This window comes from Synchiropus splendidus, chromosome 17 (assembly GCF_027744825.2).
Source record: "Synchiropus splendidus isolate RoL2022-P1 chromosome 17, RoL_Sspl_1.0, whole genome shotgun sequence".
NCBI lineage: Eukaryota > Metazoa > Chordata > Actinopteri > Syngnathiformes > Callionymidae > Synchiropus > Synchiropus splendidus.
Window position 1 is genome coordinate 6,640,292 of NC_071350.1, and position 26,841 is coordinate 6,667,132.

General features: G+C 42.4%; 3 protein-coding genes across 4 annotated transcripts; 1 reads left to right on the plus strand and 2 right to left on the minus strand.

The window, feature by feature from the left end:
* The first annotated feature begins 2,412 nt into the window (after positions 1-2,412).
* LOC128748491 (cilia- and flagella-associated protein 58-like) lies at positions 2,413-11,181 on the plus strand. Its single transcript, XM_053847335.1, has 15 exons — positions 2,413-2,550; positions 4,873-5,139; positions 5,517-5,665; positions 5,735-5,885; positions 5,954-6,139; positions 6,615-6,774; positions 6,909-6,991; positions 7,071-7,241; positions 7,341-7,481; positions 7,550-8,062; positions 8,830-9,050; positions 9,106-9,214; positions 9,316-9,420; positions 9,622-9,741; positions 9,939-11,181. Exons 1-15 carry the CDS (start codon positions 2,548-2,550, stop codon positions 10,065-10,067), a joined length of 2,508 nt encoding a protein of 835 aa, XP_053703310.1. The 5' UTR covers positions 2,413-2,547; the 3' UTR covers positions 10,068-11,181.
* On the minus strand, positions 10,489-18,993 carry LOC128748492 (cilia- and flagella-associated protein 58-like). 2 transcript variants are annotated; one of them, XM_053847337.1, is made up of 16 exons: positions 18,940-18,993; positions 18,133-18,283; positions 16,993-17,187; positions 16,793-16,930; positions 16,557-16,716; positions 15,999-16,081; positions 15,740-15,931; positions 15,510-15,671; positions 15,301-15,447; positions 13,968-14,108; positions 13,461-13,684; positions 13,292-13,400; positions 13,118-13,222; positions 12,205-12,324; positions 11,208-11,332; positions 10,489-11,018 (listed from the first exon to the last, which is right to left on the minus strand). In XM_053847337.1, the coding sequence occupies exons 1-16, from the start codon at positions 18,954-18,956 to the stop codon at positions 10,955-10,957; spliced, it is 2,133 nt and encodes a 710-aa protein (XP_053703312.1). In that variant the 5' UTR covers positions 18,957-18,993; the 3' UTR covers positions 10,489-10,954. The 2 variants fall into 2 exon arrangements, with proteins under 2 accessions (XP_053703312.1, XP_053703311.1); XM_053847336.1 differs by having other exon boundaries at positions 13,118-13,400.
* A 594-nt stretch (positions 18,994-19,587) lies between these two features.
* Positions 19,588-26,176, minus strand: cfap58 (cilia and flagella associated protein 58). Its single transcript, XM_053847930.1, has 18 exons — positions 26,093-26,176; positions 25,527-25,796; positions 24,740-24,888; positions 24,304-24,454; positions 24,021-24,215; positions 23,803-23,940; positions 23,319-23,478; positions 22,624-22,706; positions 22,345-22,536; positions 21,922-22,083; positions 21,701-21,847; positions 21,485-21,629; positions 21,199-21,418; positions 20,985-21,093; positions 20,805-20,909; positions 20,568-20,687; positions 20,111-20,235; positions 19,588-19,975 (listed from the first exon to the last, which is right to left on the minus strand). The coding sequence occupies exons 1-18, from the start codon at positions 26,096-26,098 to the stop codon at positions 19,864-19,866; spliced, it is 2,589 nt and encodes an 862-aa protein (XP_053703905.1). The 5' UTR covers positions 26,099-26,176; the 3' UTR covers positions 19,588-19,863.
* Positions 26,177-26,841: the final 665 nt, after the last annotated feature.

Here is a 26,841-nt window from a genome sequence, read left to right on the forward strand (position 1 = left end):
CAACATTTAATCGTGACAACGCAAAACCTTTAATATGAGAACTATTGTTTTATCGCTATTTTTAAAATAGCAACAAATTACCTGCAAAACCAGTAAATCAGCAAAAGTAAACACTTACAAAATAAATCAATACATTTTCCATACAAATCCAAAGCAATTTGTTTTCATATATTGTAAAAAAAAATCAAAAATACTCCGACAGTATGTCATTATCATACAATTTTATTTGGTAATTTGTAATTTATTTGAAGCTATAGCAATTATAAAAGAATGTGATATGACATGGCCAAAAAATAAATATTATGAATAAAGAAAATTTGAAAAAATTGTTACAATATTTTAATTTGAATTTTATGTCTATTGCGAGAAAAAATCTGACAAAATAGAGTGATAGGTGGAGACTGGGACAAGGATCAGAATGAGTTGAAAGAAGTGTGAAGATAAGAGGGACGTGAAATTTAGGATGCTGCCATCGTGGAAATTGGGTCAAAAAAATTTTTTTAAAGGATTGCTCCAAAATATATTAAAATACTGTGCTATAATTTTCCCGCATTACAATTGAAAACACTCTCCAAAGAAAACAATTGACATTAAGTTCTCTTTGACAACAAAACAGTCTGTTAAAGAACATACTTCCGTCCTCATGACGTCACTTGTCACTGTGGCAACTTATTTTAAATGAATGATTTAGTGAGTCTAGTCAAAAATATTTGGTACAGCAAAATAATTGTTTTTTGTCATGAGTAAGAATGATGAGCTGAGCCAGTTTGAAGCTCCAGTGATCGCCAGGTGCTTCAGTTCATAACAGAAATCGCCGTCCATCTTGGTCCGAACCTCACTGCTCTCAAGTATTGGGGATCCGATAATCGACTTGTGTTTGGTGCTTCGCCAATGAAACCGTTCTTGCCATCTCTTTTGATACCAGATCGTTCTGAAACGCACTGACCTGCCCTGCCGTCTGGGACGATCCAACTGATGTAAAGGTTTCAATTCAAGAAGACGCTGCTCCGTTCAGTCTTGCTCTGAATCTCCAAATGCAATACCAACAGGGAGAGTCGGGTCTTCCCTCTGAGGTTTCACACAGAACTCTCATGTCGCTCATCTTTGCTCTCTGTAACTCTATTGGTCTAGACAACTCGGTACCTCAAGCTTTCGCTTTACTGCTCTGTTTTGGGTTTTTTTTCTGTTGCGTCATGCTCATGTTTTATATAACTGTACGTTGGCACAACCACGAAGAAGAATGTCTGGCGTTTGTAAAATCCTGTTCACTTCACTCAAATTCAACTGTGAGTTTTTGTACTTCAGATGTCTTGGTATGCTTGTCGTAGTTGTTTTCTTCATGATGGTGTATATTACATCAGTTTTTATTTATTCCGATTAAAGATGAAAGATTTTTTAAGACACATTCCGGCCTCCACGTGTTCTTGTTGTCAGTGGGAAGAGCGCAGTGTCGGGCTCACCTTCCACAGGTGAGTCACATAACTCAGTTGAGCTAACTCCAGCAGCATTCACCCTCATGACAAAGCAGAATGAAAAAATGCCGTGTTGTTTTAAAAAATAAAAATCACATTTTTTTTAGTGATTACCCAGTTTTACACATATATAGCAGTTCATAATGAAAAAAACTTAATCAAGACAAAGATATTACAGTATAAAAGCAGGTGACGCCTGGTACATTTGCGGGTGGAACACAGGACTAGACAAACTATATTATTCATAATTATTATACATAATTAAAATTTAATTCAATTGAACACTATATTTTTAATGAAGCAGTTTAGCATCTTATAACTCATAACTAGCAAGCTAGCATCAAGCTACTTCCTGTTTCACCAGGAAGTAATGTCAAATTAAAACCTGTTTTATGAGGATTTTTTTATTGATATTTTTACAATGTTGATAAATTATGTGCAAAACCATTAAATCAGCAAAAAACACTTTTAAAAGAAAAATAAAATAATCAATACATTTTCCATACAAATCCAAAGCAATTTGTTTTCATATATTGTAAAATAAATTCAAAAATATTTAGACAGTATATATGATGCATCATTGTCATTCAGTTTTATTTGGTAATTTGTAATTTATTTGAAGCTATATCAGTTATAAAATAATATGATGTAACATGCCCAAAAATATTTAGAAAAAAGTATCAAGGAGTATTTAATATGAATTTCATGTCTATTGCGAGAAAAAATGTGAAAAATAGAGTGTTAGGTGGAGACTACAAGACTGGCCTTAAGTTATTGTTTTGTCTTTGTTTGGTCTCATCGTCATGTGTCTTTCTAGTTTTGTGTCACTCAACTCTCACTGGATCTCGACCACCTTTAATCATGCTCTTTGATATTGCCTGTATTTTTTCATCACTTCAGACCTATAAAAATGTGTCGTAAAAAAACACTCTAAGCAAAGTCCACGTGTGGAATGAAGTTGAATGAGTTGCAACTTTTAAAATGTGAAGGGAAGGGTACGTCATGCAAATAGCTTTGATGACCTGAACAGAGACTTTCAGATTTCAGATCCACTCACTGGAGAAGACTTTTTAACATGGTAAGGTTTTATACATGTTTTGAGAAACTCTGGTATCAAACCCTAAATTATTTGTGGGTTAAACCAGTAACATCCTCAACAGCTCTTAAAAGCTTTCTTTTCTCATTCAGACATTTTGGCACCTTTTTGACCCTCCAGAGACAATGTAGTGTGACACTTGGAGCGAGGCTGTGCTGCACACTTGAATTATCACAGAGGCGCATTATAGATATATTTAGATATTTTATTAAAACTCATCTTTACATATTGTTCTGATACCAAAAACACTGAAGCTGTGCACAGCTGCTTTGGCTTTATTAAAAAGTAAATATTAATGGCAGAAATAAAAGTGCCACATGGCAAAAACATTGAAACAAAACAAACGTGAACCATCATAAAATCAAAAAGACATTACCGCATGTCACGCATTTGGGTTAATAGATAGGATGGGTTCTTGGGGAAAAAAAATCCAATACCAGATTCAGTCATTTCAGTGCTGATAACTACCCCTGGTTTTGAGGAGCATTGGGATGTCACGACACTCCACATTCTTCAACTATAAAGGAACATCTTGTTTGGCTCTTCTTGCAGTTTTCTTCTCCATTATATTTCACAGCTTCATTGACCATTGACCAATGTTTCTCTTGCTGCTTGCTAACCGACTCTGCTTTGCTATGAGTTCAAATAAAGTGCCATTTTCATCTGGATTTTGAGGAAAGATATTTTGTTTCCCAAATTCAGCAATCTAATTCGATTTATTAACATTAAAAATGACAATATACGGTTAGAATGGTGGAAATGATCTTGTCTGGAGGAGACTGGACACGAGAATGGGGAGCTAAGCTCAAACATCACTGAAGCTCCGCCTCCACAGCTGGACTGACAAGAGCGCATTGAGTGCTTTAGTGTAAATAAAACATCCCTTATACCAGTGTTCTGATGTGACAAGTCTAATAATATTCGCGGCATGATGCTCGCGATAAATATTGTCAAGTTTGTTTTCATCATTAACCCGCCTGGTACACAGGAATCCCCGACTTTTCTATGGCAAAGACGGCGCTGCTGCACCTGTGGCTTATAGACCAGTGTAGCTTATGCAAACAGACAAATAAATACATTCCATGTTTTCTTAGATTTAGAGGGCGTGGCCTGGAAACTATGGCATATAGTTTGTTTTTATGATAGATTTTGGTGTACACCTCTGGGGAGTGGATGTGGAGGGTTCAGCAGCAGGTGCTGCTCCACCCTGGGTACAGTGTTCAGGGAGGACGCCTCTGTGAAGGTGATGCACCGTTGCTAAGGTATGACATTGCACTTCCTGTCTCAGCCGTAAGTGGACAATACTGTCTTCCTCTCTGCTGCTGATGCTTCACCTGAGGTCTCTGGGTCCAGGCTCACCTCGACCCCTTGCTGCATATAACAGGCGGTTTCTCTGGCGGAGGTAAAGGGGTCATACCTGCGGAGAACCGCCATTTTATTTCAGTCCCTGCTGCTGACCCACTTCCCTTCTCTGCATCCTTTCTCCTCCAGTCTTTCTGCAGCACTCCTCTGAAGTCATTCGATTGGGGTTTTGTCCCCGTCAGAAATAGTTTCCCCTCAAAATGTCTGTCTGTTCTCCCGGGTTTTCCTCTTTGTACCGTTTGTTCCCTTTAGATGTGGGTAGCCACAATTTTGAAGGGCATCACTGATGTGCTTTTGCTCCTTCTTTTTACCCATTGGCAGGCTTTTAGGTGGCAGGGCGTCTGGGCGTCTGCAACACATGAAAAAATGGACGCCAGATTCTTGACCGTAGCTTGGCTGCCAGATTACGCTGGTATATGGCGGCATCTGCCGGCCAAGCTACGGTCAAGAATCTGGCGTCCATTTTTTCATGTGTTGCAGACGCCCAGATGCCCTCCTAGCTGAAAGCCCATTGGTGTAGTGGGAGTGTTCTGGGCTCAATGTTTGTGTTCTAGTGGGTTGTGCTAGTCAAACTGGGTTTCCTGTATATGAACCTGTCCGGTTCTGTGGACTTCCTCTGTCACCCGCTACATCTGGGCCCCTCCTCACTTCCATGGCAAAAATCAAAACATGACTTTAATCCACAGCACATAAAATGTATTACAGTATGCCCCAAGTATAATGTGAAGAAATAATAGTTACTGAACGTAACTTCAGTTCTATGAATACGTTCGCAGCCCTCTAACCAATAGCGAAGCCCCTTAGAGGGCAAAGCACGTATGACATAGAAAACCCTAGTCTAACTATTCGCTTTGACTTACTGTTTGTTCTACAAGCTCACCAAGTGTTTGAAAGGTTGAAATGCATCTGATAAACTCTCTGCATCGCTGCTCTGCGTCCAAGGAGCCAGCCCAAGCAGCAGTAGCAGAGATGATGGATGAAACCCTGGAGGAGTTCCAGCGAGTCCTGGATGACCTAGCCATGGACAGGGGCAACAGCGACATCTACCTGCAGTACGAGCGTCTCTTCAACGCACTGAAGAAATCCCACGCAAACGAGAAACGGCTCATGACCAACAGCAGGGAGCTGAATGAGTTGCTCAGCGTTAAAGTGGACATCGCCGTGCAGATGTCGAAGGATTATGAGAAGTCCTTCTTTTTCCTGAGGGAGGTATGTGCAGTACTCTTACAGTGAGACTCCGAAACGTCACTTGTATACAAGGGTTAAATACCTTGTCTTAAGGATTTATAACATAAGTATGTGAGGAAACATAAAGACATAATTTTTCGTAAAACATATTGAAAACAGCTTTTTTCTAACCAGCATTTATGAGAAAAAAGTTCTTTACATAAGACAAGCCTTTTATTTGAATTTAAAGTGCAGGTTTCTGTCACAAAACATGATTCCCTGATGGGCCTGGCCTCACCAATACATGCTTTTCTTACAAGGATATTAAACTTAAAAAAAAAAGCTCTGCTGCGTCTGGAACGCGGAAATAAAAAACGCCGAAGTGCAGTACTGAAGCTTCACCAACGTTCCGTTGGCAGGAGCTAGACAAAGCGTGGAAAATGATCGAAGCGTCTCATAACACGGAGAAGAAGGACAGAGAGACCATCCGCAACTTAAAAGAGGAAGTCGCAGGACTGTCGAAACAGGTTGAAGACAAAAGCAGTCAAGCCTTGGAGAAAAGTCTCAGGTGATGAACAAATACATTTCTGCTATCAAGCACAGCACGTGGCTGAGGAAGGGTTGTGTTTTTCTGCAGCGATTTACTTGAGATAAACCAGGAGCTGACCCATGAGAGGGATGAGCTGCTGAGAAACGTGGATGAACTCCAGGAAAAGATCAGTATTGCCACCGTGACGCTACAGAAGGTGAAGGCCGAAAGAGACAACGCCTATAAACGGGTCCCTGAGGTCGGTATGGACTTCCATCTCCACTCAGAGGTCATGGATCCATCAGGACATAGCAGTGTGCTTCACAGCTGGAGAAGGAGATGTTGGTGGTGCAGGACAGGATCTCCCAGGAGTTGAATTGGAGGGAACACCAGGACAAGGAGCTGGAGCAGCTGCAGGAGGACAACTCCAAGCTGAAGCAGGAGTGTGAGCAGTTGGTTTCAGTCAAGGAGGAGCTCACTCTGGAGAATCAGCAAAGTGCAAAGCAACTAAAGGTCTGTCGGCATCCACCTTGTACACACACACACACTAGGACACCACACCGGACATGAGTTGCTCAGACTCTTGACCGGGTTTGACCTCTAAATGGTGTTTTACGCTGCAGCACTTTTGCTCCTAAAAAGATGGGACTCCTCCTCAATGTGTTTGTATATATATATATATATATATATATATATATATATATATATATATATATATATATATATATATATATATATATATATATATATATATATATATATATATATATATATATATAAATATTATTTATTTTGATTTTTTAAAAGTGTTTTGATATCTTATTTATTTTTCATTCTGCACACATCAACTAAATGGTAGCAATTGTTCTGACCTCTTTACAATGAGTTTAAAAAGTTGCTGGAAGTAAAAGGGTTGAAGTCGATCACCACCCTATTTCTCTTCAATCCACTGAAACTCCTTCACGTCTCATCCTCCTCCTTCTCACAGATGAGAGAAGAGGACATGATTCACCTGCGACAGGAGATCGCCAAGCAGATCAAGCTGAGAGAGGAGGTTCAGGCAACACTGTGTGAGATGGAGGATCACAGAATTGATGTGCAGGTGCAGAAGGAGACGAACAGAGCGTTGGTCGCTCGTCTGGAGAAAGGTACGCCTTCAAATCTCACACTTCATTTGTCATGTTATGACTCCGGCATAAAGTATAGTCAGAAATATGAGGTGCAATTTCCAAGAAAATGATGTAACCTCAGGGGAAAAATGGCACCTTTTGTCTTCCTGCAGATCTTGAATCGTCCCACAAACAAGTGGAGTCTGAGAGGATGGAGGTGGAGGAGCTGAAGAGAGAAAAGGAAAGCATGATGAAGGTAGTTAGAACTGCCCAGTTATATTTCCATCTACATCTTTGGATGTACTTAAGGGCGTCATCTGTCGTTGCTTTGGCAGGCGCTTGAAGAACAGAAGAATTGTTTGTCCTTCCTTGAGATGGACAAGTCAGCCTTGAAGGAAGAGATGCACAGCATCCGCCATGAGGAGGTGAAGCAGCGTCAGATCATCCAGCAGCTGGAAGAAGAATGTGACCGTTACATCAGTGAGAAAAATAACCTCACGCAGCAGGCAGGCCATGCTTTTTTATTTTTATTTTTTTTATTGCTGATACTGAAAGATTTATCTGGAGCCAGCACTGAGATGAGAGGCTTCTTTTTTTCCCCACAGATACGAGAGAAGATAACTGCCATGGAACTGAAGGACGCTGAGATTCAGAGCTGGAAGACTAAAGTCTCACAGCAAGAGAGGCACCTGGAAGGCGTCACATCTGAGAAGGACCTTTACAGCCAAAACTTAAAGGAGGCTCAGGTTTGCATCTTGACACTATAACTTTTTTACTGGACATGTGTTTGTGATCTTTTTTTGCTGCACAACAGGAGGAGTTGCGAGTAGTGAACATGCTGCTGGAGCAAACAAAGCAGCACGCCTGCAGGTTGAAGGCGGAGCTAAGGGCAGAACAAAAAGCAGAAAGAAAAGCTGAGATGAGAGGTGCGCAAAAAGCCGAGAAACAAGTTCAGCGCAAAACTGTGCAACAAGTCCAACACAAGCCTGAGCACAAAACTGTGCAAATATCTCAACACAATGCCGAGCAACAGGCTGAGCACAAAACTGTGCAAATATCTCAACACAATGCCGAGCAACAGGCTGCTGAACACAAAGCTCAGCAGCGAGTTCAACACAAACCTGTGCAAGAGGCTCGACACCATGTTGGGCAACATGCTGAGGAAAAGGCTGAGCAACAAGAGGAAGAAGCTGAAGAAAATATTGAATACAACGCTGGACACCCGGTTGAAGAAAATGCAGAACAAAAATCAGAGGAAACAATGGAAGGAAATTATATTATGGACAGTGATATGGATGATGAGAAAATGCAAGAAAGTCTGGACGAGGTAATGCATTTCTGGACGTTTTTTTGTTTGTTTGTTTGTTTTTGTGATGCTAGTGATGCTAACAGTAGAAATACCAACTTCACCGGGCTTCTCAAAAACTCTTTACCAGTGGATTTTAGGAGACTTTCAATAGTGTAAAAAGAATTATTTTATGCCACTTTTGGTTTGAATTTTAATCCAAAAATGACTTGCATATGGAAGTACGTACGAACATGGGTCATTATATACAGCAGCACATGGATGAGGAACTGTACAAGGTTTTCTATGGGTAGCAATAGTTAGCATGCTAGGTGGCTAATCACTTTTTGAGAGAAAGTGGGTGGAAAACATGAGCAGGAACATTGAAGAACTACCAAATGAAAGACTCCAGATACTTTGTAGCACCGTAGTCTCCTCGGGTCCAACATTTTGTCTGCAGCCATTAGCGTTGCTGTTAGTGATCCCTGTTTCTTCCTGTTGCTGTCTCCCATCTGAAACTGTTTGAGGAGATCAAGGAAGAAAGCGACTCTGACCAAACCTTTGCTGCGTGATGACCCGGATAACTGAGCACTCTCACAAACTTTGTGTATAATGTTCCAACCCTTGTGTCAACAGTCATGTCAGCCATATTTGGACGTTTGAGTTGGTTCTCAGGCTTCACAATGCAACTTTTATTTCCTCCCCGCTTCGACTTTGAAATAACTGTAATAAAAAAATAACTGTAACCTACGAAGTCAAATGGAAAAACACACTCTTTATTTTGATTTTTCAATCACTCTCCTCCCTAGTTCTTCGGCGAGCGGGACACTCTGCTGTCAATGTTGCAGTGCCGAAACGAAGAGCGCACTCTGCTGTACGACAAGATCAAGATCCATCAGTCCATGTTAAAAAAAGGGATGGTCCACCTCAAGAGGCAGATGGAAGACATCCGCCTTCTCAAGCTGGAGATCCTCAACCAGCAAAACACTCGAGCCGACGAGAAGGTCCCCAACGCAGAGCAGGACCTGAGGTGGGAGCGCGGTGGGTTTGAATTCAGTCTTCATTGACCGACAGGTTTTGTTCAGGCGAGAGCTGGTGCACAAGGAGAAGGAGCTGCTCCGAGAGAGGACCAGGAACACTGAACTCAGGGAGCAACTCAACTCCATCAACTGTCACCGATGGAGGCGACTGGAGGTGAAGCACATTTTGTTGTGTCACATTTGAGGCCTAGTCCAAGACCCTATAGAATCCATGCAGGGCAGGTTGTTTTAAGCTATTTTTCATTCTGCTGCCAGGACAGTGACCCGGAGAAGTATGAACTCATCCAGAAAATCCAGGGTTTACAGAAGCGCCTCATCACTAAGACACAGGAGATTGACAAGCAATGCAACTTACTGCAGGTCAGAGTCTCTTTCTTCCTTGATCTCCTCAAACAGTTTCAGATGGGAGACGGCAACTGGAAGAAACAGGGATCACTAACAGCAATGCTAATGGCTACAGACAAAATGTTGGACCAGAGGAGACTACGCTGCTCACCAAGGATGACCAGCGGCCATTCTCTTCACTCGCTTTCTTCATCTCTTCCATGAATCGCAAACAAGGAGAAGGACAAGCTGTACGTGGAGTTGAAGCAAGTTCTGTCTCGGAAGCCGGGGCCAGAAGCAGTCGAGCAGCTCAACCAGCTGCGATGGTCCTTGAAAGACAAGTCCAAGAAAGTCCAGGTTCTGTTTCTCACATCTCTGCTCGACCATTTTTAGCTTGGACTCAGTCGCAGCTCCTCACAAAGGTTTAGCAGTTCTTCTTGTTTGATTCTTTTTTCCAATTTTGGGTAACTTAGGAAGGCACTTCTTCCTTGTTGTGATGTTTCCTTCAGCACGGTGACCACGACACTCACTTTCGTGATACTCTTATCCAACAGACGCTGACACAGGAGCTGAAAATGCTCGAGTCGAGGATCGACGCGTATAAAATCGAGAATCAGAAGTTGACCGCTGAGCTGCAGAGTTTTAAGAAGAAAAACGTCAGCAAGATGAAGAGAGACAAGTGAAACTGGACATTGTTGACTCGACGGTGAGGACATGTCAGCAGGAGCTTGAAAACAGACATCGTTCCAAGGAGCTCTATCGTATTGAGATAGAACTCAGAGAATGGATGGTGTCGTGCCAGTCTGAAGACGGGCAAGATCAAAGATCTCCTGTTGTTTACTCCAAATTCTGACCCAGATGTTGAGATTCATGAGACCTGATTTCCAGTCATCCACTGTCTTATTTCAGTGAGCCCGACACCTGCTGTGGTCATCTGCTTCAGGGTTCGACATGAGATGGTGCGCAATACACCATGGTTGTAGTGAGTGTCTGAACATGTGTACTTTATAAAGTGGCCAGTGAGAGTACAAAAATTCTTATTCTTTATTGGTTTTCTATTACAAAAGATCACAAAATGCAATATTGAATGTACATTACAACTTGAAAAAATAAAATAAAATAAACAAACCAACCCATTACCCACACATTCCCAAAAACAATGAATGATCACGACAATATGGAGCTTTTGTAGATGTTATGAAGTTGAAATAACAATAACCACAAATGTAAAAAATAAAAACGCAAAAAAAATGAAAGGAAAAAAACAAACCATGAGATATTCAAAGGGATTTCAAAGACTGAAAGAATGAATGAAATTTTTAATAAAAAATTACTCATAAAAATATTCCTCATTTTGCTATTTTTATTTAATTCAATTCATATGACGACCACATAAATCATAAATATCATAAATGTGTTCGATCTTGTTCATCGCAATCAGAAAAATATGTTAAAAACTGCTGGTTACCTGCTTGCAACAAAACTATTTTCATCACAGAGACGGCGCAGGATTCTCAGTGAGAACAAAAAGCCTCTCACTCTTCCCCACTGTCACCGGTGGATCCTCTCCTCAGGGAGGAGCCGGCTGCTGTGAGGCTGGAGGTCCAGCTTCCGTGCTCTTGAGCCTCTGCTCGCTGTGGAGGGACGAAGAGCAGCAGGTCTTTTAAACATGCTCAGTTCTACAACCCTTTGCTCGGCAGACACAAAGCCGAAAAACTCCTCTCTCTCTGCCGCCATTATTGACAATTATTCGAGAAGACATCTATTGAATATCTGTAGAGCTGCCACCTTCATACCTCGCCCATGTTGAACCTTGAACTCACCACAGAATCCTTTTCTGACTGAAGTACTTCTTCTTGACGGTGGTCATCTCCTCATTCATCGTCTGCATGTCACTTCTGTACTCGCTCATCTTCGCGTCCTGCATGCTCAGCTTGGCAGCCAGCGCCTGAAGAATCAAACAAGCGTGAACGTTCAAGTAAGACCGTGTTTTGGACTGCAAGAGAAAATGAAATCATTGAGTTAAGATCACCACCACTCTATATGACATCACATCTAAGAGCAATATTTTAAAAGCACACAAAAAAATCAGCCGCTGCAACCCTAACAGCTTGAGAGATTCCTGCTGTGTGGTGTTTCAGTCCCCAGTACTTACAGCCTCGAAACACATCGCAATAGTATCAAATCATTCCTACATTTCTAACTGGAGGGGAAAAAAAACAAAAAAACACCCCGCAAGAATATTTTACTGTTTTACTGTTATGGCTATTTGTGCCTCTTAATGTTTCATTGTGGTTGTTGCTGCTCAGTCTGACCCCCCTCTCTGACTAGTTGTGGGTATTGATCTGTCGATGAGGTTTCATGAAACAGTGTTATGTGAACTCAAACTATTCAAACTATTTCAGTGGAACCTCACATCATTTGTAAACCAAGAGCACCATCAAGTGGCCGCTGAGAAATAGGACACTGTTTCGTCAACCCTGAAATACGGTTTCATGATACTTCATCTACCCATCAGTAGTAATGGGCTTACAAGGTTTCATGAAACAGTGTCCTGATTTTCAGAGGCCGCCAGATGGCAGTCTCTCCTCTAAAATCCTAAATCTAGAGCGCCACCTACTGAGCTCACAAAATGAAGACACTGTTTCATAAAGCCGCATCAGTACCTTGCACTCCACAGTGTCTTGTTGAACCAAAACCGGATTATTGGATGTACTTTACAGGTTTGTGTGGAACATCAGTATGAAACCAATGACCTAAAATGGTGAATTACCGCTATTTTTTCTGGACGATTGTCCAGAAGTACAGTACTTGATCTACCTGGATCTTTTTGTTCTTGTCCCTTAATGCCTTGTGACACAGCTGGATCTGCTCAGCTGCATCTGGTCCTGGCTGACGGGCCAATATCTGCTTCAGCTCCACATACAGCTTCTCTTTTTCCTGCATGGGACCATGAAGAAAAGCACCAAAGATGGAAGAAAATTTAAAATTCCAAATATTAAATCCTAAAAAAAATATATGTATACAGTCATGTGTGCATGAATTATCGTAATTTCCGGACTATAAGCCGCTACTTTTTTCTTCCAGTCTGAGCCCTGCGGCTTAAACAACAGCGTGGCTATTATATGGATGAAATCAGATTACATCAGTGGCCTTTTATTTATCCTTAAAGCCCTCAAAATGCGCTGTTTTCGCTTGCGTGTCCACAGCTCCGTCAACAGAGTCGATCTCCTGGAGGTCTGGAATCGAGAAGCAGCAGCTGAGACCAGCTGTGGTGTCTGAACTTTGGATATGCGGGCAAAAACAGCACATTTTGAGGACTTTAATGTGAATAAAAGATGTGAGACGTTGTCTCAAGACAAAGTGCGTTCAGCTGAAAAGTCCGACATGAACACAAGTGAGTCGGGGTTTGGCTGCGGACTTGATCCCGGCTGTACAGCTGCACCTTGTCTATAGTGAGAGCAGCGTGGATAAATCAAGAGGCTCTGTATTACGCAGCTAGTTTCCACTATTTCCTCACTCTCGATGCTGGACCCCATTTTCAAAACTAGTGTTGAAAATTGTTTTTAAGCCGGTGCACCACTGACCTGTCCACTGGCTAATATTCCTGTGCGCTCTATATTCTGGAAATTACGGTAGTCACTTTTCTACAGTTTATGGCTCCAAATAAAATACAGTATTATTGATTTACAACATAAAACACAAAGTATAAAGAGTAAAACACACGTGTTACCTCGTGTAGGAAGTACTGTTCCTCCAGTTCCCTGGTCTTAGCAATGAGTCGCTTCTGGAGCGACTGAATCTTCTGGATGAGTTTGAATCGTCCGGGGTCACTCCCCTGCCACACAAATAACCCAAAGCGTATGTAGACACGTCCTCGCTCCCGCAGCCCGACAAGACAAGTCACCTCTAGTCGCCTCCATCTATGAACGTTCACAGTCATGAGCTGTTTGTTCAGGTCCCGATTCATGGCTTTCTCTTTGCGAAGCTCCTTCTGCAGCGAAAACAGTTCCCTCCTGAAACAACAGACGTGTGTTTAACCGAGCCTTTCTGACTTCTCTGACCTCTCTCCGTACCTCATGCACTCCATCATAGGAAGGTTCTTCTCCAGGCTGTTTTTCTTGTGGTTGAGTTTGCTGATCTCCCGCTTGAGGAGACGGATGTCCTCCACCCGCTGGCTGTAGTGGAAACTGCCCGTGCTGATGAGGGACTGCTGAGTTTTGATCTTCTCGTACAGCAAGGCTCGCTCGTCGTTCCGCCGCAGCAGCTGCAGCCCCAGGCCGTCCCGCTCACTGACCACCTGCGTGCAGACGGTCAAGCCACATCTGACATCTCTCCTCCTACAGCTGAGGCAGGGTGACATGCAGAAAACTAGCAACTTACACTCAACGCCTCACCTAAGTACACAATTTTTCGACACCTCATAGCACGTAGCAAGGTTCCTATGTTACATGCACAATGAAAAATAGCTAAAATTGCACTTTTTATAAGGACACCTACACTTAATAAACGTTAACAGTCTTTATAGTCGTGACAGTGCTGTTGAAATGGAAAACAACGGTGGTGGTCTTTCAAATTCTTACATGCTCCAGTTGCTTTTTGAGACGGAACAATTCCGTGTCGCCATCAGCGATGATCTTCTGCAGGTTCTGCTGTTCAACTTTTTGTCGCTCAACTCGGTGTTTTGTTTCCAGGAGTTGCAATTTTGTCACCTGCACTTCTCCCTGTGTAAACAGGAAGTAGAGGTTTTGAATTAGTGGACTACAAAAGAAGCAACAATTCACTCAAATCTCTTCATTTTTTTATTGTACGCTGATGCTTTCTGGATGTCACTGATGTTTGTTGTGTATCTTTAATGTTGTCATTCCCTCCTGTGACAGGTTGAATTTCCCTAGTGTGGGACTAACAAAGGACATCTACTCTAATCTATCCAGCAGGTTTTCTAGTTATAAACGGACCACGTATTTATCCAGAAGTTACCTCCATCCAGACGAGGCACATGTCAGAATAGCTTTCGTGGACGTCATTGTCTTATTCGCCGACGTCAATAACTGGAACACGCTGATCTGTGTAACGCTGTTGGGGGAGTTCCACACATGGTGCGTTCTAGAGACCTCGGAATTGGGAAGTCCGAGCTGGAAATGACGTCACACCTGAGTTTAGTGCTTTCCAGTCACCAAAGGAAGACACTCCACAAACAGTGTCTCAGGGATGGACCAGGCTAGCAATGGCCACTGCTAGCAAGAGCATGGTCCATATTGTAGAATTAACATTTTAGGTTACAGTACAGTAACATCAGGTTGAGGTCTCCTCGCTGTTGACACTCTGAGCAGCCATCTTTGATTGCTTTCTGGTTGCCTCCCACCATCTGTGGAAAAATCCAACGTCGGGTGAAGCTGGGAATTTGGTGGTTTCAAGGATAACTGGAACGCAGCATGTGTACTGTATAGATCCATTTATAGTTGACGTCATAGAAAATACGCCTGTGCATCTTCGCAGCTGAAGTGGCTCCTAGCGCAGTAAAGTGAAAATATGGTGTGTGGTCACAGTCTGTATTCTCGCTTGTCAGTGAAGTTAAGTGGATCACTCACAGATGAACAAATCTGAGACCTTTTTTCGCAGCAAAAATTTGCCACCTTTTGTATGTAGCCCACGTATCTCGGCAAACACTGTACTCGGCCATACTTCCGCTGCCAATATACACGTTCATACGACATCACGGTTCATGAAGAGGTCAATAAAGGTTTATTTTAAACTCATTGTATTGAGTATTCCTGCTGCTTTGAAACTGAGAATTTCAGCCGTACAGAGTCTGTTCAGTGGCCTTTCCAAAATGTCAGACTTGAGTTTGCAGCTTTTCCGAATAAGCGATCAGGACTGAAATAATGAAAAAAGGATGTGTGTGTGTGTGAGTACCTTAAGAGCCTCAATGTCCTTCTCCAGTCGTTTGTGCTCCTGCTGGTCTTTGACCTGAGCAAGCTCCTTCGCAGAAAGCTGGTCTTTCAGCCCGGTGACCTGGTTGTTCATAGTTCCTATTCGCCTTTTTAAATCCGCGATCTCCGCCTGCAACAGAGGAGTGTTTCACTATCGCTTCATCTTCCCAGCGTCCGGACTGAGGAACCCACCTGACACTCGATGATATTTTTGCTGTATCGGTTCCTTTCGGAAACGGCAGACTCCAGCAGGTTATCCAGATTCACAATTTTGTTTTCAGCTTCGGTCAGCTTCTTCTTCCAGTCATACAGCTCTGTTTCCTTCACTTCAAGGTCGTCCATTTTTTGTTGCACCTGCAGGTCGAGGGGTTCGGTGAATGACCCGCGACTCAGCTATGGCGCCCTGAAAAACTCAGCTCTACCTTCTGGGTCAGGTTGCAGTTCTCATTGATGTAGCGGTCACGTTCCTTTTCCAGCTGCTGGCTGACCTTTCGCTGGTTGGTGACCTCGTGGCGGAAGCAACTGATCTCGTGCTCCAAACCCTTTTTGTCCAACTCCAGGATCTTCACGATGCTCTGCTGCTTCTCGGTGGCTTGGATCACTTTGGTGATGTTCTGCAGTTAGGAGGACATGTATGGCGTGACAACTACTCTCTTCAATTTAAAACAAAGAGTTCGACACCTTATTCAGAATTTCCTTCTCTCGGATCAGCTCGTCGATGTTTTTCCTGTCGGCCTCGCTTTGCTTTTGGCAAGCTTCAACCTCTAGACAGAAGGGGAGAGATCAACTTAGCTGGGAGTCACACATTCTTGCAGACACTCATGATCATCTCACTGTGGTTGGACTATCATGGCGACCAACGTGAACATCTAGCTGTCCTCCTTCATCCAGCTCAACTTATGGACTGACCACAATGTTCAGCTCCTCCACTACTTGTCTACTTACCGGATGAAGCTTCATGAAACAGTACATTAATTTCACAGCTCAGCAAGTGACACTTTCAGTTGATAACTGATCTGAGGATTGGTCGGTGAAGTATCAAGATTATAGAGCAGATAGTGCCACCTACTGGCCTCTGAAAATGAAGGCACTGTTTCATGAAGCCTCATAAGCCCATTACTACTTAATACCGTACCTCAATTGTGGCGAAAAACTCAAAAAACAAGGTAATTTCCACTCTAGTATTTTCAATTTATCAGGGTGAAAAGTGCTATAATTGAACAGCATGTAGTTGTCTACCTTTTTCCAGACCAGTCATCTGGATCTTCTGCGTCTCCCTCTGCATGTCTCCATCAGCTTTCTGCTGCTCCATTAGATTCAGCCTCTTCTGGAGACCTTCTCTCATCCGTATTTGTTTGGCCATCTCTTGGTTCAGGTGGTTCACAGCTTCTTCTCTCATCTACCAGGAGAAAAGAACGCAGATTCACGTGTGTGTGCAGGGAGCAGGACATCCTCGCACAGGTGCCACTCTTTACCTTCAGATGCTTTGACTTCTGTTGATTCTCTAAAGTCAGGGTTTCCCTTGCTGAGGACAGTTGGTCACACTGTTGCTGCAGCTTTGCATTTTTCGCCAACATCTGCTCCAGCTCCTTGTTCATTTTGTCATTTGATGTCTGCGACAGCACAAAACGTGAGTGGGACGTGACACGGGGACGGAGCGGTACCGACGTTATACCTTGAGGCTTTTCATGTGCTGCATGGTGATGTGCTTCTCATCCTTGGCCTTGTGAGCTTGAATATTTAAGGATTTGATCTGACTGTTTTTGGCTTCCAGTTCCATCTGGAGGTGCTTCACCTCCTTGTCCAGGTTCTCTTTCAGCCTCACCTCTCGGGAAATCTCGTTCTGCTGGACCTGGACCTCCTGTTGGAGCTGCAAACACGGAACTGTGAAATGTTATCATCCAAGAATTCAAGTCAGAGCTGGGCAGTACCTTTGACTCCGAGACTGTAAAGAAGTCATGATGAAAAACAAAACTCTGAAGTGACAAACAAATTTTCCTTAATATTGATCATTTTTGCTCTGATTTCAAATGGGTTTTAACTATTAAATGTGATAATACAATTCCAAAAATATATCAAATACTATGTAACCGGTTGGGAAAGAATAGAATCTCCTTGTCAGTCTAGTATAGCTGTTCAATGTTACTGTCTCTTTAAGAAGCTGCGACATGATGTCACCCAGGGTTTTGTGGTTAATTTGTGTTAAGTTGTGTGTTCAGTGCATGAGAAATTCATGGCGACTGTGTATTGTTTTACTTTGTTTAACTTTGTGTGCGCTCCGGAACCTGAGCTGTTCTGAGAAGTTCCGGAAGGTGTTGGTTATGTGTATGTTATGGTAATGGGGTATTTTGTTTTATGTTTAGAGTGGAAAACGTCATACCACTTTTTACACTTTTTTAAAAAATTTCAATAATAAATAGATCCTTTTGGATCCATTTGACAAACGGCCCCACAAGTCTTGGATGTTGTCCGTTCCTTCGTAACTATTACAACTAAGACATAGCAAATGTATTTTACAATACACAACAGAAAACAATATATAACATCATAACAGCTGAGTGTTAGGTTTAGATTTGCTTACTTATTTAAATCAGTCGTATATAGCTGATGGTTCATGATTTCATTGAGCAATTTTGTAAATAAACTATTCTAAATCATTCATTTTCACTGCGCATTCTCCTTAAGAGTGTGTCAAACTCCCGGCCTGGGGTTTAAACGTGGCCTGCTATGAAGTGTCGTGCGTCCACCAGCAGGTCATATGTGCTATTCAAGACTCAAGTTCCTTTCGAAATAGTTTCTAAACAGTTATATTCACCAGAGAGATCTGCTCCAGGGCGCTCTCTCTCAGGGCCTCCACCTTCTGAGTGTTGACATTTGCAATGTTCAGCTTGTCCCTGAGATTTTCCAGCTGCACCATCAGCTGATCCTTCTCACTGGTCAACTCCCGATTGATTCGGATTAAATCCCTGGAAAACACAGGATGTTTCAGAACAACCATCTGATCGAGTCTCCAGTCAGAGATGACTCCTCATCCCGGGTCCTTTTCAAATTTTTATCAATAAACATAAGTGACTCTTGTGAATGTACTGCTCCACCAGACTGGGAGTTTTCCTGACATTTATTCAATCTGGTGTTTCCCAATTTGTGATGTCACCATTTTGATGCTCATATTTTAAGTTAACAAAAATAGATAAATAAATAAATTAAATAGATTTCATAGGTTTAGTCTATCAATAAACTCTAATGCTAATACACTCAAGTAATGCTGACCCCTGAGCCATAACTCAAACATGGTGACTAGTAAAGGTCCTAAATCATCTGTTATAAACTTGAAATATTAAGGATCTTTTACAACAATAGTGGACGGAGTTTAAAGTTTCAATATCAAAATTCTGGGCAAATAAAATATTCACTCTGAATTAATCCATTCAATACATAAAGTGCAGCAAGCCAATTCAAAATGTCCACTATTTTTGGACAAATTTATTCAGAAGAAATATGCATAATATTTTTATCCTGCAAATGTAGTTGCTGAGAAAGAACATAAATGCATTTATGAAATGTGTTCAACATGTTTTTCCACACTTTCCATATTCCAGACAGTCAAGTAAACATGACCTACTTCTTGTCAAGCTCCATGGCTGGTGCACTTAGTTTCCACTTTGTGGCGTGTAACAATATGATCTGCTTTATGTAAAAGGCCTTTTTCTTGTTGTATTTATACAATATGAGCGGCTAAAACCTTTGAAATAACCCGGTAGATGCTGAGCAAAGAAGGGCACAAATCAATGACAAAACAAAGGTTGATCACCTGCTGCTCCAGTGACGCACGATGGAAAAGGAAATCTCTGGTTTCCTTGCTTTACTGGCGCTCGCTGGTCTCACCTCGTGTTTCTGTCATCAATAAACCTGTTTGTACTTGTCTTTTAATGATCACTGTATACTGATCTGAGATTTGATCTGACAGAGAGTCAGGAAAAGGATATAACCACCTTGTACTTCCTTGAATGGTGAGAGCAGTAGATACATCAAAACAACACAACAATATAGTAACAACGCTAGTTCACCTCACTCGTGCAGTTCCTTGCTGAGCTCCAGCTCCATGATGCTGTGGTGAAACTGAAACATCTGGAAATCACTCGGTTTTCCTCGGATTTGAAGAGAAGTGGTGAATCCACAGATGACAGACGGCTCCGACACGACACTTTTATCCAAACAGGATGTTCATTTATTGAACATGTGTGCTGCAATAAAGTACACAAACCCTGCACAAAACTTTGGCTTTTGCGAGTATCTCTGTTATAAGAACTTTTCGCATCGTAGTACGAGTGGTGGGAAAAGCATTCATTCATTAAGTCATTTTTAATGGACCTTTGAAGTTCCTTTGCAGGTCGAGCAAACTTGAAAACTCAACTCAAACACTTGGACATTAAACCATCTCCATTCAACACATCAAAATGAAATAAATAGTGTCAGAAAAGACAGATTTCAACATGTAAATCAAATAACGCAGAGAATGAGGAAGTGTTTCGAATGTGTTTGGACGTCACTTTCTGATGGTCTTGTCGATCCTGAAGCCTCCTCCAGTGTAGTGCGGCTTGGTGCTCAGCTGAGGCAGCAGCTCCAACGTCTCCACCTCATTCTTCGACTTCAGTTCACTTGAGAAAGAAGCAGCAACTCAGAAGATGTGGATGTAGATCACCATGTTTTTTATTGACATTCTACTGATAAATAACCAATAGGTTGCATTGATCTTATATAGTCGTTGGTACTTCAGAGTATGGAAAACTCACCTGTGGAGCTTCTTCTGACTGAGATACTTCTTCTTGATGGCTGCCAGCTCATCGGTCAGAGTCTCGATCTGACTCTTGGACTCGCTCAGTTTGGCGTCCTGCATCCTGAGCTCAGCAGTTAAAGCCTGTGGAGCCATTGAAACTGCTAAATTGATTTTGGATTTATAGAGAAAATGCAGTTAGAAAATAAATTCTGAACTGGATATGAAGCATAACAACATACACTCTTTGTATTTTTTCTTAAAGCCATGAACCAGAGGTCACCATCAGCTGTGCTGTTTCAGAATTTCCCTGCCTGCCATGTGCCATGTATTTAAAATTAAATATAAAAAAAGGAAAAGGGAAGACTTGCCAAACAAAACAAAATACCTTAAAATATGCCAAACAAAACAAAATATGTCAGACAAAACAAGCATGCACTTCAACAGACTCCGGTGAGTCAGGGCGACTGGCCGACCTGCAGCTTCTTGGTCTTCTCTCTTAGCGTTCTCTGGCACTCCTGGAGCTGCTCAGCAGCCTCTGGACCGGGCTGACGGGCCAACACCAGCTTCAGTTCCACATACAGCTTCTCTTTCTCCTGCCAGTGGAAACATAACCATGTGAGCATAACAATTCTGTGAACGTCAGACAGCCAACTTCATTAAAAAGCGAGTGAAACTGCCAAATCACTGAGGTATTTCAAGACAAGCACTACCTCTAATAACTGGTGCTGCTCCTCCACCTCCTGAGTTTTAGTGATGAGTCTTTTCTGCAAGGCTTGGATCTTCTGGATGAGCTCAAACTTGCCGGGGTCACTGCCCTGCATCACCACAAGGCAGACAGAGTTAGCTAAACTGCTTGTCAAAGACAAGAGTCTGCAGTTTCTTGGCTTCACCTCCAGGCGTCTCCATCGGTGGATGTTAATGGACTTCAGCTGATCTTTCAGGTCGCTGTTCCTGGATCGTTCTCTGAGCAGCTCCTTCTGAAGGTGAATCAGCTCCCGTCTGCAACACAGTGTCGTGTTTCAGTGCAAACCTCAGTCCGCTCCATTGATAAAGACATAGCAGCCACCGGTTGAGGCCACTCAACCTTCATCCCTTCCACTCCACCTGAGGTCGTCGGTGTTGGGCAGAGTTTTGTCCAGAATGTTCTTCTTGCGCTTCAGCTTGTTGACCTCCAGCTTGAGGAGGCGAATGTCCTCCATCCGCTGGTTGTAGTGAAAGCTCCCTTTGCTGAGGATGGACATTTGGATCTTGATCTTCTCACAGAGCAGCGCTCGCTCCTCGTTTCTCCGTAGCAGCTGCAGACCCAGGCTCTCCCTCTCGCTGGCTACCTGGACACACAGTGTGGTGCACATCTTGAAGTCAGTTACGGGAAGGATGTTATTCACTTCACCTACCTGCTCCAGTTGCTTTTTCAGCCGAGCCTGCTCAGCATCTCCGTCGGCCACCACCTTCTGCAGGTTTTGTTGCTCTACTTTCTGTTTGTCCACTCGCTGCTTCGTCTCTTGAAGCTGCAGTTTAGTGGCCTGCATCTCTGCCTGAGTGAAGAACAAGACTCGGTTGGCACCGACAACAAGTGACAAGGCAACTGACTCCACAGCAGCATCACCTTTAGAGCCTCGATTTCCTTCTCCAAACGCTCCTGCTCTTGCTGGTCTTTGGACAGTTCCAAGTCCTTCACACTGATCTGATCTCTCAGACCACTGACCTGGTTGTTCATGGTGGCAATCTTTCTCTTTAACTCGGCAATATCAGCCTGAGGAGTAGAGGAGAAATGGACTTCACCTCTGATGAGGAAATTAATCTTCATATACAACTGCGAGATCCAACCTGAGACTCAATGAGGTTTTTGCTGTAGAGGTTCCTTTCAGACACAATGGACTCCAGAAGGTTTTCCTGTTTCTTGAGTTTGCTCTCTGCCTCGGTGACTTTCTTTCTCCAGTCAAACAACTCGGTCTCCTTCAGTTCAAGGTCACCGAGTCTTTGCTGCACCTGACACCAAATAATGGAATGAGAGAAAATATTTTTAACTTGAATTTGCCTAAACAGAACATGACTCGATGGGTGTGACTGAGAGAAGGGTCCTTCAGTACACAGCTGCACTTGTCAGGGCTACTCACTCATCCAGTAGGTATGTTTTATCACTTGAAAAATGAACATTAAGCTGCTCTAGAAGGACCTAGTGCTGACAGACAATACATATCGGAATCATGCTCAGGACAAAAACCCTCTTCACTTCTGTGTGCCGCCAACCTTCTGCATGAGGCTGCTGTTCTCATTGATGTAGCGGTCGCGCTCCTTCTCCAGCTGCTGGATGATCTTGCGCTGCTTGTTGGCTTCGTGTTGGTAGCAGCTGATCTCGTGCTCCAGCGCTTTCTTGTCCTGCTCAAGGGTCTTGACCAGGCCCTGCTGTTTCTCCGTGGACTGAACAGCCTTGATGATATTCTAGGACGACAAGGGAGAGGTCATAGAAAGAGATGGCTCAATCGCAGATCACGCCCCGAAACAAGATCTGAATGTGAACACACAAACCTTACTCAAGATGTCTCTCTCTCTCATGAGCTCCTCAATGGCTTTCTTGTCACTATCAACCTGCTTCTGCGCCGACTCCAGATCTGAAAGAGGAAGAAAGTGAGCTGTCGTCACATTCACCGAGCAATGTCGCAGCAGATCTTAGTGGTAACACTGTTGTTTTAAAATTATAAACACACACAGCTTTGGATTCAGAATCAAGCGAAACAAAAGTGGAAAAATCAGATAACACATCAGACGGGCTTCATCATGTGGTGTGAGGAAGCTGAGCTATGAGCACAGGCTCCAGCTGAGCCAGGCCCTCATTCATGGAGAAGTTTCTGACAGCCAGAGCAGCACATTAGTAGCCATTTTATAGGCCTGTGGCAGTGCTGCTTCTGACCTGATGAGACAGCCAGGTTTCCTCCAGGCTCTTGACATCACACTGGGAGACACAGAAAACCTTGCTACTGGCCAAATGCAAACTTTTTAGGTCAAGGAAACAGCACCTCCAGAACCTTCCAGAGTCGCCTTACATGCTGCCAGTGATTGCCACCTGACATCCTGGAGGTCTATTACTTTGCATTGTTGATGCCCCCTTCATTTTTAGCAGCACATTTTTTATTGGCCTAAATGTAAAACAACAGCTAAACCTAGCTGACTGGCAGAAGAATGAGCTGATGTGAACCTGTGACAACATTTGCTGAGGTCACTACCTTTCTCCAGAGCAGAGATCTGAGCTCTCTGCGTCTCTCTCTGCACGTCCACATCTGCCTTCTGCTCCTCCATCTGATTCAGCTTCTTCTGAATGGCCTCCCTCATCCGTGTTTGTTTGGCGATCTCCTGACGCATCTGACTCACCTCCTCTTCTCGCATCTGGAATCAAATATTAATGGTTGTGAACCACAATGTGATCGGAATGATTGTCTTTCCCTCCGGACCAGCTCCTTATTTCCATCTTGTCTGCGAGGAACAGACTGGAAACTCGACCCTCACATATAAAAGTCTTTTTGGCCTGGTTTAAAATGTTTTGGTTAAATGGTTGAGGTATTCATTTAATAACAGTGGGAACATCTCCCAGCCATCCTGTCTGTCTTTGTAACTGCAGTTGTGTGGTTTTTTTAAAGCTCATGAACCATGAGCTCAGTTCATCAAACCTCTATCCGGCACCAGCTGGGTGAATGTGACTTGTTTTTTTACCTTCAGCTCCTTCATGATTTGCTGGTTTTCCAGAGACAGATTTTCTCTGACTGATGTGAGCTGCTCGCTCTCCTGCTGCAGCTTAATGTTTCGTGCTTGTTGCTGCTCCAAATCCTTTGTGGCTTTTTCATGCAACACCTGCAGCAGTCAAGAGATTTGGTTGGGAGCAATATCTGGATAGTTTTCCTTCAAACATGTTGAATACTTGGATGTGTCACCTTGAGTTCCTTCAGCTGCTGCTCCACCATGACCTGTTCCTCTTTAGCCTTCTGAGTCTGCAGAGTTAGGGTTTTTATCTGGCCGTTTTTGACCTCCACGTCTCCTTGTAGCTGCTTGACTTCCTTGTCCAGGTTCTCCTTCAACCTCATCTCCCTGGAAATCTCGTTCTGCTGAACCTGGAGCTCCTGTTGGAGCTGCATATCATATCATATCGTCACATCACGTTGTGATTTCAGAGGTTTAGTGGGCAGAGGTTGAGTCAGAGGATATGACCGCACTGACCTGTGCGACCTTTTCTGACACACTCTCTCTCTGCGCTTCCATCTTCTGCAGGTTCCCCGTGGCAACGTTGAGCTTTTGTCGAAGCTCCTCCACATCAACCATCAGCTGGTCCCTCTCACTGGTCAACTCCTGGTTTACTTTAAGTAAATCACTGAAAACCCAACATAGGTGAACATTCGCTGCCAACAAATGCAAATATTTTCACTTGAGATTTCTAATTCTGAAGCGTTTATAGTCAAAGGATTTATTATTTTATGAACAATTCCACTGGAATGGTTTGCTATTTTGCATTGCATGTAGGAGGTCAGGAGCAGCATTAGGATATAGTATCATCTACTCTTAGAATAGCATCCCAATAAAAAACAAACAAAAACAAAACAGAATCTACCATTTTCTTAAAGAGCATAATGGAAATGTCAATTCAACCAAGTCTTACTTCTGCTCTTTCTCCACAACTCGACTACTTTTCTCTTCAGCCTGTTTCATCAGATCCGCTACTTCTGCCTTCAGGTTTCGAATGCTCTCTCTGTCCTTCTTCTCTGTGTCATGAGCAGCGTCGATCATTTTCCAAGCTTTATCCAGCTCCTGGAAGAGGAAGACAACAGTCTCAAACATCATTTGTTTTGATTCCTGTCACAGAAAGTTAGATTCAAAACAAATAACAGGAAGGCTGTTCTCTTTTATGAAAACCATGGATGTGGAGTTTACTCACTCCACGTAAAACCCCCGGATTTGTCTGGGCTTCATATTTTATTTGTCCTTTTTCTTCCTTCTTATTTTAGTAATTGTTAATCTCATATTATACATTGCAACTAATTATTGTTTTTGCAGCGAAAGCCATTTTTACTTAGATATAATCATAACTACAACTGACTAATAACATAAGTCACCATTACTACTGTATTTGTAGTGAATATATGACATTATTAATGTTTTTAAAAATATTTTATTGTACATACATTGATCTGTCATGGGTATATGTATAAAAATTTGGACCAAGAGAAAAACAAATAAATAAAATAAAACATAAAAATAAAAAATAAGATTAACATTTACTATATATATATATATATATATATATATATATATATATATATATATATATATATATATATATATATATATATATATATATATATATATATATATATATATATATACCTGTTGCTGAGTTTTAGAAGCAGGTGACTGGTTCATGTGTACATGACCAAGAAGACACATACCATTTTCAGCAGGTTGATGGTGGTCTCGTCCTCCGAGGTCATCTTCAGGGCAGTTGCAACCTTGGTGGACGAGGACACCAGCTCCGCGTTCAACTCCCTGCACTTGGACATCAGCCTCCTCTCGTTCTCGCGAGACTTCCGCAGCGCTTCCAAGAGCTTCTCGTACTCGCCGCTGATCCGGTCCATGTTCTGCTCCACCAGCAGCTCGCTGAGGACGAACTGGAAGTCCTCCATGGACTCCGTCATGTCTTCTGCTGCAGACGATGCCTCCTGGACCCGCGGAACTCACGGTAAGGCACTCTACTCTTTGCCATGTACATTGAGCATCAAGTTAACAGTAACTTTGCTTCACTATCTCCCGCCGTTCACACAGTAAAAACGTAAACATGACGACGCACGTTCGAGTTGTTGAGCGACAAGTGCATTCGAGTATGAGAAGTTGATGACAATCGACGTCAATGACATCGACTTTAAACGAGTTACGTTCGCATTATATTTAAAATATTATCTGCATATAAACACGTGCGTGATAACACGTAGAAATAACTCGAAATTAAATGACTTACTTTCATTTTACTGACTGGAGTCCGCAGGAAAACAGCTGGGAGTCAGGACGCTCTGTTGGCAGAGGTTGCTGGGCAACGACAAGTCTCGCGAGAATATCCTCTGGTTTGCCGCGCGCTCTTATTCCCTTCAACAAAACGGTCGTTTTTAAGAAATATATAAGTATATATATAAAGATATAATATAAATATGTAAGTAATTGCAATTGGGGAATTGTAATTTACCACATAGGATAAGAGCTTCAGTTGTGCTTTGTTTGTTTGTTTGTTTGTTTTTCACTTAGAATAAACGTTATTAATAATACGTTATAATATTATTATTAATATATCGAAATATATATGCTTTATTCATACCTTTAAATGTATTTTTTATTAAATAATAAATAGTGTTTTTTTTGTTTTTGTTTTTTTTTAGATGAAGGGCAAAAACATTAGTCTTCTTGGTACATTAGCAACACATTTTACAAAGCATTTTATGACGTTATATTCAAATTTGAAATGGTAACCTCTTGTGTATTTCAATTTGATTTCTATTCACTCAAGAACTACTCACACTAGTGACTAGTCAAATCCGAATGAACCTGCCATAATAGCCACTAGATGTCGCCAAAAGACTGTGTACTAGCGAGCATTTTATCTGGTCCCTTCTAAAAAATGTTTCCTTTGTTTTAATGTGTTTATTCCAGAGAGAGATTATTAGATTTTCATTGAGCCTAAATCTACGTTCCCATGTGCTGTCGAGTATTCCCGTC

What these genes read in the sequence shown, in the direction of transcription:
- cfap58 (XM_053847930.1), bottom strand. An exon ending in AAATCATGAAGGAGCTGAAG is followed by an intron (nt 23,479 to 23,802) that starts GTAAAAAAACAA and finishes ATTTGATTCCAG; the next exon opens with ATGCGAGAAGAGGAGGTGAG. An exon ending in AAAACCTCATTGAGTCTCAG is followed by an intron (nt 21,848 to 21,921) that starts GTTGGATCTCGC and finishes TCTACTCCTCAG; the next exon opens with GCTGATATTGCCGAGTTAAA.
- LOC128748491 (XM_053847335.1), top strand. An exon ending in GGTCGCTCGTCTGGAGAAAG is followed by an intron (nt 6,775 to 6,908) that starts GTACGCCTTCAA and finishes GTCTTCCTGCAG; the next exon opens with ATCTTGAATCGTCCCACAAA. An exon ending in ACAAGTCCAAGAAAGTCCAG is followed by an intron (nt 9,742 to 9,938) that starts GTTCTGTTTCTC and finishes CTTATCCAACAG; the next exon opens with ACGCTGACACAGGAGCTGAA.
- LOC128748492 (XM_053847336.1), bottom strand. An exon ending in AGAAGGAAATTCTGAATAAG is followed by an intron (nt 15,932 to 15,998) that starts GTGTCGAACTCT and finishes TCCTAACTGCAG; the next exon opens with AACATCACCAAAGTGATCCA. An exon ending in ACTGCAACCTGACCCAGAAG is followed by an intron (nt 15,672 to 15,739) that starts GTAGAGCTGAGT and finishes CTCGACCTGCAG; the next exon opens with GTGCAACAAAAAATGGACGA.